This window comes from Aethalodelphis obliquidens, unplaced genomic scaffold (assembly GCF_003676395.1).
Source record: "Aethalodelphis obliquidens isolate GAN/ISIS:26980383/991018 unplaced genomic scaffold, ASM367639v1 scaffold2, whole genome shotgun sequence".
In the NCBI taxonomy this organism is placed as follows: domain Eukaryota; kingdom Metazoa; phylum Chordata; class Mammalia; order Artiodactyla; family Delphinidae; genus Aethalodelphis; species Aethalodelphis obliquidens.
The window spans coordinates 20,870,916-20,883,415 of record NW_020837946.1 but is presented as its reverse complement, the minus strand read 5'-3'; the positions used below and the strand labels follow the sequence as shown (position 1 = coordinate 20,883,415).

Below are 12,500 nucleotides of genomic sequence, written 5' to 3'. Positions count from 1 at the left end.
AGCACTTAGCACACAGTACTTATACCCAGGGAAATGTGTGAGGAATATTTATCATCCTCTTCAGACAGAGGGGTAAAGAGAGACCAGAAAGAGAATGAATGTTTTTCGGGAGTCCCCTTCATGTACTATGGCAGGTGTTGTCTCCTCAAATTCTCACAATAATTCTATGATGCATTTCTTTTATTGGCTCCATGTTGCAGAAAGAAAACCTTGAATCTCAGGGGATTGAATTGATTTGCCCAAAGTTGCTTTTAGCTGCTAAGTGCTAGAGACTGGATTCTAACCCAATTTTTCTAACCACCAAACCCATGCTCTTTTTTCTATACTTTTTTCTTTTTTCTGTACTCTTTTTTTTCCAAGTATGAGAAACTACCCCCCATTTAAATTATTTTTAGTTTTTAACTTTTCATTTTGAAATAATTTAAGATTCATTTAAAAAACTTATAAACATAGCTTCCCATAAACGCTTCACCTTTCTTTTCCAAAGGCTAACATCTTATAGAACCACAATACAATGACCAAAACCAGGAACTTAGCATTGATACAATACTATTAAGTAATCTATGCACCTTATTCGAACGTCACCAAGTGTCTCACTAATGCCCTTTCTCTGGTCCAGAAGCCAATCTAAATCACGCATTGTATTTAGTTATCATATCTCTTTGGACGCCTCCAATCTAGGCAAGTTCCCCCTTCATTCTTCATCTTTCACGACCTTGACATTTTAGCTGGTTGTTTTGTAGAATGTCCCTTAATTTGGATCCCTTTTAATGCTAAAAGAGTTTCGCAAACTCTCAAATGACTGTAGTTGTACTTTGAGTATCTGCTCATTGACAATATATTTATTGACAAGAAGCTGCACTAAAGTGAAGGATGCTTTTGATCTTGCTCATCACGATGCCTTCCACATACATTTGAAAAATTGTATGTGTATCTGTGAGATAATTTTTATTTACTATACTGGCAATGCTTAGATATATTTAGTTTCATCTACCCCTGTGATATTTTGGAAGCTCCTCCTGAGGTCAGCAGCCCACAATCATACACACATCAAGGCAGAGGTTCTCAAAGAAAGTTTGGAGAAGACCATTGAGAGTTGGTAGATCAGATAACATCAAGAGCTAATGTTCACTGCATCTTTGAGAATTTATTGTGTGTTTGTACTCTATTCTTTGCCAAGAGTTTTGCATGCGTTATATCATTTGAGCCTCACAATAGTACCTCTAAGACAAGTACTATTATTAGCATTCCCATTCTACAGTGGAAGAAATTAAGATTTCGAGTCTGTAAGTGACTTGCCCAAGGTCACACATCTACTGCACAGCAACACTGGGATTTGAACACAGTTCTGCTTGGCTCTGAAAGCCCCATATTCTTATCCACCATGCTAATTTTCTCCAAAAACATCTCTGATTTTTTGCTTCCATTGTTCCTATGTCTGGAAAAGCCTTCATGTCCTATTTTCCAAATTCTTTCCCTGGTTCAGTCTTTAAGGCCTAGTGCTAAGGGTGTTCTTCTAGGGAGATTTCTTCTGGTGGAAAGAGAAACTGGATTTATACAAACCCCAGGTACAGCACCTCCACCTGATACGGCATAAAAGAGGACAACAGAATTAGAAGGGGCTTGGATATTCCTGAGTACAACCTCTTCCTTATATAATAACAATAACTACTACTGTTTATTGCATGCTTTCTGTGGGTCAGCAGTGTTCTAAATGTTTGGCATGTGTCATCTCATTGAAATACCACAGCAACCCTAAGAGGGAGGTACTAATACTGTGGAGGGGGAGACTTCTAGAGCTCACCCACATCTGGATTTCCTCTCTTTCCAGGTACCTAGGAGGATGACACTCTCCACCCCTGCTGCCGTTAGGCAGAGCCATGTTTCTAGATCCAGCCAAGTTGTAGGCGAGTGTGATGTGCCATTCCAGAGCTGAAGCACTTCATTGTTGGTATTCAGTGAGCTGTGAGGAAGCGGGCTGTGCACCATCTGTTGCCTTACTCTGGGACTCTGGGGCTTCCCCAGAGAGGCCCCTGCTTGGACTTTGCTCAAGATCGCCCTCTGAACATAATTCAGGAGAGGGAATTGATGGTTGTATTCATCAGGGAAATTAACATTAGCTGGGCAATGTCTTAACACAGTCAAAGTCTGCATCTCACCGTCATGTCACGCTCCCACGGTGGTTAGACTTTTCCATCTTGTGGCTGCCCCATGTGAAACTTGTAGCTCTCAGATCACGGAGGCAGGGATGGAGGGGGATGCAAGAGGCATCCCTTCCTGCCTCTGCCCTGAGTGACACATGTCCCTTCCTTCTTAGTCACATGGTCCTGTGCCCACCCAACTACCGCCCTCTCCTCTACCAGTGCCCACACCTCTGTTTCTTATATGTATGGGAACCTCAGGTCTGGTGGAAGCATTTCTCCTTCCTATTTGGCTTCCTCCTCAAACTGCTCCCTAATAAACAATATTACTGTGAAGTAGTCACCTACTTCGGAATTGTCAAAGCTAATGGTTAGAAATGCAGATTCCAGGGCACCACCTCTGCATTTTCCCCTTCCTGACGCACTTCTTGGTGCCCACAGATGTCTCAGAACTATTGTAATGTGTGCAGCCCAGGTCAGTGTTATCCAAACTTCAGTCGCTTACACTGTTCGACATATTCATACTATTGTTTTCTTCGTACGTAACATTTTTCTGTAAATGTCTCATATTTTTACTTCAGTAAATTTATTTCTAAAGGAGACTTTTTGCCACTACCATAAGTGAAAAACCGGTATCATTAACCATAAAAAGAAGAGACAAGTTGTGCTAATACAATAGAATATTATTCAGCACTAAAAAGGAATGTGCTATCAAGCCATGAAAAGACGTAACCGTAAATGCATACCAATAAATGAAAGAAGCCAATCTAGAAAGGCTACATACTGCATGATTTCAACGACATGACATTCTGGAAAAGGCCAGACTATATTGCAGGCGTTCAGGGGTGGGGGCAGAGGGATGAATGGGTGGAGCACAGGGGATTTTTCAGGCAGTGAAACTATTCTGTGTGATACTATAATGGTAGATACATGTCATCATGCTTTTGTCAAAGTCCTTAGAATGTACAACACCATGAGTGAACTGCAGTGCAAATTACGGACTTTAGGTAATAACAATGTGTCAGCGTTGGTTCATCAATTGGAAAAAAAGCACCACTCTGATGCAGGATGTTGATGCTGGGGGAAGTAGGGAGGAGGGGTGAGGGTGAGTATATGGGAACTCACTCAGTGTTTCTTTGAACATTAAATTGCTTTAAAAAATAAAGTCTGTTAATAAAAAAGAATAGACACAAACAAATGCAAGCAAAACAAGATTAACAGATTCTAGCTAGATATTGCTGTATGTCCAAAGGCTCTGAGCCTGGTGCCTTCTCTCTTTGCTTGCAGAGGAGAATGACAAGTGTTAGAAGGGTGTTAAAGACGTATCATCTCTTCAATGAGATTTTCTCATGGACATAATCATAAGGCATGAGAGCAAAATGAGAAGAGAACAACATTCTCACTTGAGGATCTATGTTATTTAACGTCGTGTCTGTCTGGGGTATCCATCCTATGCCAGCTTCCAGAAACACTAGTCTAGGCATGACCCTGAATCCAAACACCTCGCTGTCACATGTTGAGCAGGTTTTCCCGCTGCCACTTCCTCAACATACTCCTCCGTGTGCATGGTCTGCTCCTGGCCTCTAGGGACTCAGAGTCCAGAAAAGTGTCTTTCTGCACAGTTCCTGCCAAACAGACAGTGTTGCTTAACAAAGATCTGTCAGGGACATGGTGGTGATGGAGATGGTAAAGACAAATATGTTAGGAGTGAGGGACACAGGCAGGAGAGGACAGGGGTCCAGCAGAGTCAGGCAATGGAAGACAGAAAGTCAGCCAAACAGAGACACTGGATCTAAACGTGCATCCCTGAGGGTCAGGCACAAAACAGCTGGCGTCTACTGTGGTCAAAGCACAGCCTCAATCAGAGTATCTGATTTTTTAAGGTTGTCGTGAGACAGTGTGGTAGAAAAGGCAGCAGTGTAATCTGGGGGCCCCACTCCAGGTCTCTGAGTTACACGAACAGAATGGGACAAATATTGTTCCCATTTAATGAACAGCTGCTGTGTGCCTAGAACTTTAATCCTGCCCACTCCTTATGACAAGTGTTCAAGCTCAGTATTTTATTCCTGTTTTATAAACAATGAAACCTAGGTGCAGGGAGGTTAAATAAGTCACACAGGATCACCCAGCTGGGAAGGGCCCAAATTGTGACTTAAATCCATGTCTTTCTGACTTGAAATCCCATGTGCTTCCCATCCTTCTGAAATTGTACGAGAAAAGATCTGCTCCTGGTCAAGTGGTCGCAAGCCAAGATGATGATCACTGCGATTACTAGAACAAGAATCATTGCTATTTGTCGTTATAGAATCAGAAAAGGAGGTTGGATGGGGTGAAAAGTATCTCAAGGGATGGTCCATATCCCCCTTGCTTGGCATTTTAATTTATATAGACACATACATACACATATGTGCCCATGTACACACAAGCAAATATGCCTTCTACTACGTGTACACTAGGAACCAAAGATAAGTCTATCAGTCTGGAATGAACATGTACCAGGATGGAGGGGAAAGGATCAACAAATACTGAATTCCTACTGTATGCAGAGTCCTATGCTAGCCACCAGGGTGGTTTCAAGAGGCTTCTTCTGGAGAAATTGATGTTGATTCTCTTCAACCACATCCAGAGTAACCTTTCAATGAAGAAGGCAACTAATTTGATCTGTTTTCCTCAACACCTCTGAGCACAGGCCCTGGAGATATTCTCATCAGAGCAATGAGAATTGCTCTGGGTGCCAGACTGGGGCTTGTGTGTCCCCTTTGTGGGCTTGGATCACAGAGTTGGACAGAGCTTCTATTCACAGATCCCCTTCTTTGCGGACAGTTTGCATCTACCTAGAACTCAAATTATAACTTATTCAATTTCACCTATTTTGTCATGCGTCAGTCATTCCCATGTGCATCCCATTTTTGCTTTTAACATACACAGAGGGAGGTATCAAATGTGTACTATATGTAATACTCACAGAGTCTAAGTGACTCTATCTTACATACGATACTTCTTGAGAGGGGGATGGTATACAGTTCAGCCCGCACAGTATTCACTTGCCAGCTCCTTCACATCCGGGCTCACTTCCAACTTGGCTTCCTTCTCATCAAACAAGAAGCAGCTAGCTCATTCCCACACTCCTTTGAGTATCCCCTCCCCGTCAAACCTACCCGCCTCTCCCAACTCACAAGCCACAACTGGGCTTCTCCAACGTACCAGCTGGAAAAAAGAGCAGAGAGAGAGAGAGAGATTGATTCCCAGTATCTCTCCTTTCTTCTTCCAGGCTCTTTTGAAATGCATATTTCACTCCTGCTCTACTGGCTTTATTAAGTAATTCTCTGTATGGGGGCCTCAGCTAGAAGCCACACCCAATAAATTAGCCAACCACCACAAACAGATGCAGTCTGGCAAGTGAAGAAGGATTACTCCAAAGTGAACACCGTGCAGAGGATCTACAGACAGTTGAGGTGAGAATCACTCCACCACTGTCAAGACACCAGGTGTCTCCCCTCCTCCAGTCCCTAATTCTGTCTGTGAATGACAGACAGCTTCATGCAACGCTTTATTCACATGTATGCACGTGCATGTGTGTGCATGTAAAGAATAGATAGCTAAATATGGAAAATAGCCAGGGACCCAATGGTGAGGTTTGAACATCCTTACATCATCTCCCAATAAGTATTAGAGCACTGGTGAGAACCCTAAGGAAGTGGTCCTGGACCTTCCAGTTTATATAGGACCAGGACTGGCAGATGTAGCAACTGAAAAACTACAGTGGGAAAGAAAATCTCAGATGGGAAAATGAAAACAGCTCACTCATGACTTTGGGGAAGGTGTGGCAAGTGTGCTTCCCCTTTCCTGGGATGGTTTTGCATTCTAGGTTCAGGATGGTATCTGTTCCCTGCCATTCATGAAATGCTTGCTCTCCTATTGTATGTGCATGGTGTAAATTCAGGATTGCAGCAATCACATGCTTGCCAACAACTTAGGATTTCTATGAACACAGGACAGAGAATATTCTTTGTGATCTTTGCAGAAGATGCCATGGCGTAATACACGCCATGTATTATATACACGGGAAATAGATATTCTGGGACTAGATGACCCCTTGAATTGGAAGGGATGCAGACCCATCTCTTTGTGCTTAGATTAAAAATCTCTCTGGACCCCAAGAAGTCTCATAACGAACCCCAAGTCTCAAGCTCAGAAGGGATCTTGAGGGTCACTAGTTCCAGTTGCCCACTTGAGCCCTCTTTCTAAGGCGGCCTATACTATCTTGGGACAGCTTTGATAGAAGGTTCTTTCTGATATCAAAACCCAAGTTGGCTTCCCTGGAGATTCCGTCACTGGCCAAGGCACTGCCCTTTGTGATTCCACAGAACAGGTCTGCCCCTTCTTGCGCACAACACACGGTCAGCATTTGATGCCAGTGAATATGCTTCTCCCTTGCAGTCTCTTCTCCCCAGTTCCCCTACCTGCGGGGCTGCCCACTGGATGAACTCTAAAGGCTCATTCATTCAACAAATAATTATAGAACGTGAAGCAAGTGCCAGGAACTGGATTGATGAGCAAACACAACCAAGTCATTGCTTCCAGGGATCTTACAGTCCCTTCGCAGTACCTCGCTTAGACCCAGGCAAGAGGGCCCCTTGCTATAGAAGCCTCCACTCTGACCCTTCTTCAGCTGCATGCTTCCCATAGGGTGAGGCGCCTACAGGGTCAAGGACCCACATCCTCCTTCTAGAACATGCTTCAGTTACCTAGAACCCTGGAATGCCTGCCTATTCAGCCATGAGCCTGCTCCCAAAACCTTCATGGTTCTCTTTCTTCAGAATCAAAGGGAGAGGGGCAAGAGGAAGCTCTTTGGAGGTGGTATAGATAGAGCCTGGACAAGCCAGTGGGTGTGCCCACACATGTGTGTCCAAGGCTTATTATGGTGCAGGATGGAGCCAGCAGTGGAAAGAGAATCAGATCAGAGTGGCCTGTTGACCAAGGGCCAGATATCCTCATTTGGCTAGTACAGAATTCAGAGGACTCGAAGAGTTTTAAATTCAAATCTGTCTTCCAGGTTGTTTTGAAGGTATATTTGTCAGGATAGAAGGATAAAATGCACTTTGTTTAATAGTTTGTTAGCTGGATTTATTACTTTTAAATATTTTGGTCTATGATATGTGGGCCTCCATCCATACTCTTACCCTGGGGTCCATAAATGTTAGGGATGGGTCTATTCTTTGTGGATACAGATATTAGTTAATTAATCACAGAAAGAAATGTAAAATTGAACCATATTTCTAAGAAAAATAATATACCATTTGGGTCTCTCCTAAAATGTTCTGCTTGATCTCCATCCCCAGGGTTCTCCTTGCATCTTGGGGTCTCCAGGCACCCTTCAGCCCTGCAAAGCCCTTCTCTTATTTTCTGAGATCCCAAAACACTGACTAAAATATTCCACATACTCTTGCCCCTTCTGAACTCAGAGCTTCAGGGAAATGAACCCTAGGAAGAATAAGGGAGGCAGACCAAGATTGTTAATCTCTTACAGACTCATTTCCTGCTTTTCGTTAGGTCCAAAACAGATGCCCCATCACCACACTGCCATGGTAGATTCCATCTCTGTACCCACTCCAGGGGCTCCACAGCTGACCCAGCCTGGGAGGTGGTTTCACCTCTTTGTTAAGGTATCCGTGTGTCTCACATCTCTTCCGCTTCCAGCTGTCTAAACTCAGCCTAAATCTATTTCTTCTCACTTGGTCTGCAGCAGCAGGAGAGAAACCTTCTCTGACTAATTGGGGAAAAGGTAGCAAATTCATCCACTTGTCTCTCTGAATAGGCACCCCACACACTAGCCGCTTTTAAGCATGCATCTCTTTCTCGTCCCCGATATTACTGTAATTCACCTGCGACTCACTGTCTGTGTGCCCTTGATCTCTCTAAGCCTCTGTGATGTCTGGGTTAGATTGTGAAACTCCCTGAGGGGGCAGGGCCACATCTGCCCTGTGTCTCCAGACCCTGCTCAGCGGAGCAGCCCACATAGGTAGGCACTTAATATAGACTTTTGATGATGGAAACAGAAGAACAGCATTCTGTCTAGAGCATTGTGAGGGGGCAAGAAGCAATCTACTACCACAGACAGACCACGTCACAGCAGCCCTCCTGCCAGACTGGGAGCTGGGGCACACTTTTTCCTTTTAAACAAGGTGTGTGGGAGGGGCACTGTCTCTTGCCTCTGAGATAACAGCAACAACAAACACTGTGACAGCATGGCTCTAATTGTGTGGACTGATCTGATGCTCAGAATAACCTTATGAATTTGGGGACTATCATTATTATCCCAGTTTTCAAATGAGAAACCTGAGGCACAGAGAAGTTGTGTAAATTGTTCAGGCCTCAGACTGGGGCCATCTGGCTTCGGAGACCTCAGCTTGCCCACCACGGCACATGGTCCCTTGACGTGAACTAGTGGAGCTTCAAGCAGAAATGGAGAGTGAAGTGTTGCCGACCAGGCTCTTGTCCCACACTCTCGCAGATCCTTGATCGACTGACCCCTGTCCCACCTGAGTGACTGGCTGAGGGAAGGAGAGTGTCAGTCAGCTGTCCAGCCTGGAGCCAAGTTGGCCCTCAAGGCATTTGTTCACACCCCATCCCTCTCCCTCCTCCTATCTTTTCTATTTCTCAAACATGCTAAGCTTGTTCACACTTGGGTCTCCTCCACCTGGAAAACTCTTCCTCTAGACCTATGTATGCATCGTTGGGTCATTCTCATCACTTAGGTATCAGCTCAGATGGTACATCCTTAGGGAGGCTCTTCCTGGTCACTCTGTGTAATGTAGCTCCCAAGCCCTCCCTTTCATTCTTGTCTAACTCATTTTGTCTTCATCACAGCACTCAACGCCATCTGAAATCACTTTATTTGTCTACTAGTTTACTTGTTTATTTCTGCGTCTTCACTAGAACTTTAGGTTCAGGAGAGCAGAGACCTCATCTGTTTTATTCACTCCTGGATACTCAGGGTCTGAAACAACATCTGGCATGCTGTAGGTACACAACAAACATTTGCTAAATAAATGCATGTGTGAATGAATAAGTAGTAAGTCCTTTATAGATACGTACAAATATGGAACTAGCTGGACCCTTCAGTTTCCTGCCCCTCACCACATACATTTCAAGCCATTGGCAGGAAGACACCAAATTTTCGGCTTGGGCAGCCTTTTAGCCCCTGGAGCAGTGGCAAAAGACTGGGGAGCTGTTCAATTCCTTTGTCTGGGCAGAGAAAAGACCAAGACACTCAGCTACTGGGACTGCAGACTGTCTACACTCCATTCAGGGCCACGTGTGGACAATTGCTGGACACTCCCTCCTTGAACAGAAAACAAAATACTGAAATCTCAGCTTTTCACTTTCTGTGTCTGACTGTCTCTCTCCCTCTCTTCCTTCTCTAGAGAGTTTTCCCCACCTCCTCCTCTTTGTCTCCCTTCCTCACTGAAATCCTGTGAAGAAACACAAGCAAAAAGTGGGAAAATGTGTTCACATCTAACACATTTTACTCTTATTACTAATAACACAATCCCATCAAAATCTCCTGGCTGCTGTGCAAATAAAGCAAACCCCCAAAGTATAATAATAATAATAATAATATAATAATAATAATAATAATATGCGGGGAGTGCTTGGTTTGATCCAGTCTGAGTATCAACGTGACCCCCTATCCCTCCCACATAATAACAGAGCCCATTCCTTTATTGGTGTTAGCTTTTTTCTTTATTCCACGCTTTATTTATGACACATTGTAAAAATAACTAACAAGAAAAGAAAGCTCCTAACCTCCAACCAGACCCTGTATCACGTGAGGGTATTTCACAATATTCCTAATAATCCTTTTTATTTAGCAAAATACTGCTTTTCCATGAGCAAAATGCATGCCATTATATATTAATCACTTTCAAGTCATTTTCAGGCTCATTATCTTCCGGATCCTCTCAACACATTTATAAGCAAATGAGGGGAACAGAAAACGGTTCCTCTAAATCACAGAAGTTGGAAAAGGGGCTCAAGGGTATAAAGAAATCTGAAGAAGTTCACACAACAGGTAAATATCCTCCAGAACAGGCTCCAAGTCCTGCTGTATTCTAGAGACAAGGGTGTTCTTGCCAGAAGCCACACTCCCAGTGGCCCCTGTGACATGCAGACCTGAACCAGGGCACATGGAAGAAGAAAGAAATAGCTTAAGAAGTTAGGAAGCTAAACAAATCCTTTTTTTTTTTTTTTTTTTTTTTTTTGAGAAGATGGGGCTTCTGATTGGGGCAGATGCTGACCAGGAGCGTCCTAAGGTGAAGCACAATTCTTGTTCTCAGCCCCGCCACTCCTCCTTGTGTCTGTGCTGGATAGCCAGCACTGGGCAGGCACCCTGGACCTTCTTGCCTAACAAGAGTCCTTGGCTCTGGGCTGCAGTCCAATTGGGACTTCAGGCAATCCTAGTCACAGGAAGGAGGAACCCAGCCCTCAGCCTCTCAGAGACATTTACTCACACTGAGATCAACATCACCTCCTCTCATAACGCCCAGGCCACGGCCCCAGTCATCATCTGTCCCTGAAGTGCCCTGCCCATTCCGGGCAAAGACAAAACGAATGAAAATGTCAGTGAAGCCTGACTCTCACAGAGAAAGCCTTCAACAAGAACCAGAGCCACTCAGGAGCACCAGCATGGCATCCTGCTACACCACCACTTGTCCAAGGAGCACCGAGCAGTCTTACCCCACTTCCGGGAAACTAGTGAAGAAGTGGCTGATGTGACCACATAACCCTGCCCGGGGTGCGACTGCATGTTCTTTCACCAGCATCACTAACTAGATCAGGTGAACCTTTCTGATCTGGGATTCTGTGGAAAGTGTTGCCACAATTCATGATTCTAGAAGAATGTGCACATACTCTCCAGCACTGCAGAAACTAGACTGAAAGTGGAGCTAGAGGGGGTGGGGTGAGTATGTCTGTGAAAATCTGAATGCATGTGGTAGGGAGAACCCTCGGCCTTGGGAAGACTCTGGTCCATAAGGTGCTAAGCATCTCCTATCCTGGATGGGGAGAGTTTAAGGGACTTTCTAAGTTTGTGTGCTTCAGGGCTGAGAAGGGAAATAGTTATGACAAGACTCCCTACTTCCTTCTCCATATTCCTTACACTCACTCTCACCCTACTTACCTACCTGCTTTCAACCTAGGAAAACTTGAGTCTGCCAAGAAGTGTTATAACAAACTGTATAGTCTTCATGAACTTACAATCCCCTCCATTTCCTCCTCAGTGATTGTGGATGTCAGTATAATATGGGAGGGGTTAGTATCAAAGTGAAGGAACAGGCATAGGCTTGCCGAGGACAAGGTCTCCACACACCATCAGAGAGGGAAGAAGTCTGAATCTGGAACTGAAGATGGGCTGGGGAAATGTCACTAACCACAAATCAGATACAAGGATACCTCGGCAACGAGCATGAATGTACCACCAAGTTTCTTCACTTCACCCCTTCCAACTTCTGAATCTTCTACTCTGAGGATGCTTATGGAATTTTTGGATGGAATTGAACATATTCCAATTGAGCACTGGAAGGAAAATGCAAACATGGGGGACAACTGAGCCACCAAACAGGCTCCGCCAGGCACCAGACACCTCTTGGGCAAACTTAACCACATGAGACATCATTGAGGAGCCCTTAAAACTTACAGTCCTCACACTAGAAACAGCACAGTGGTTCCCCAGGGCAAGTAGGCGAGTAGCAACCTGCCAGACCTGGAGATCCCAGAAGGAAGCAGGGAAAGGGAAAAAGGGTCTCACCTGTTCCGGCCCCTGGAAGCAGATGCGGCAGAGCGGGGTTCTCATGCCACTGTCCAGGCTGCTGCCCAGTGAGTAGCGATCCTCAGCCTTCCCCTTACAGAAGTCATCTGAAGAGGCACTGCTGAGCAGCAAGGCAGGTGGCTCTGCGGCTGGGCCACCCCAGTCATCTTCCGCTGAAGGTGGCAGGGGAGGGGTCTCCCTGCCCACGCCTTCTCGAGGCCCCCTCCAGCCTGCCCGCCCCCCGGCACCCAGAGCCGGAAGGGTGTTGTTGGCTGCCACGCCGGGGGGCTGGGGTTCGCCGTGCATGGGCAGGGGCGCTGGAGGGGGGCGCCGCAGGAGGAGAACCTTCAGGTCATTGAAGAGCATGCGGCAGCGGCACTTGAGGAGACCCTGGTGGCGCAGCATCTGGGGGGCTGGGAGGCACAGTCCACAGCGGTACCAGGCACAGCAGTACCACCACCACCACCAGGGCAGCCCGCTCTGGGGCATCAGCATGTGCCCGGTGGAAGCAGAGAGACCGGTAGGGGCAGGCGGAGTCTTTGCAGAGGATG

General features: G+C 45.5%; 1 protein-coding gene across 1 annotated transcript in view; it reads right to left on the bottom strand.

Moving 5' to 3' along the window:
* Nucleotides 1-12,444, bottom strand: part of MARCHF4 (membrane associated ring-CH-type finger 4) — a 101,595-nt gene extending 89,151 nt beyond the window's left edge. Inside the window, exon 1 of the mRNA XM_027114568.1 lies at nucleotides 11,950-12,444. Coding sequence (XP_026970369.1) covers nucleotides 11,950-12,444 — 495 coding nt within the window. The remainder of the gene's footprint in view (nucleotides 1-11,949) is intronic.
* Nucleotides 12,445-12,500: the final 56 nt, after the last annotated feature.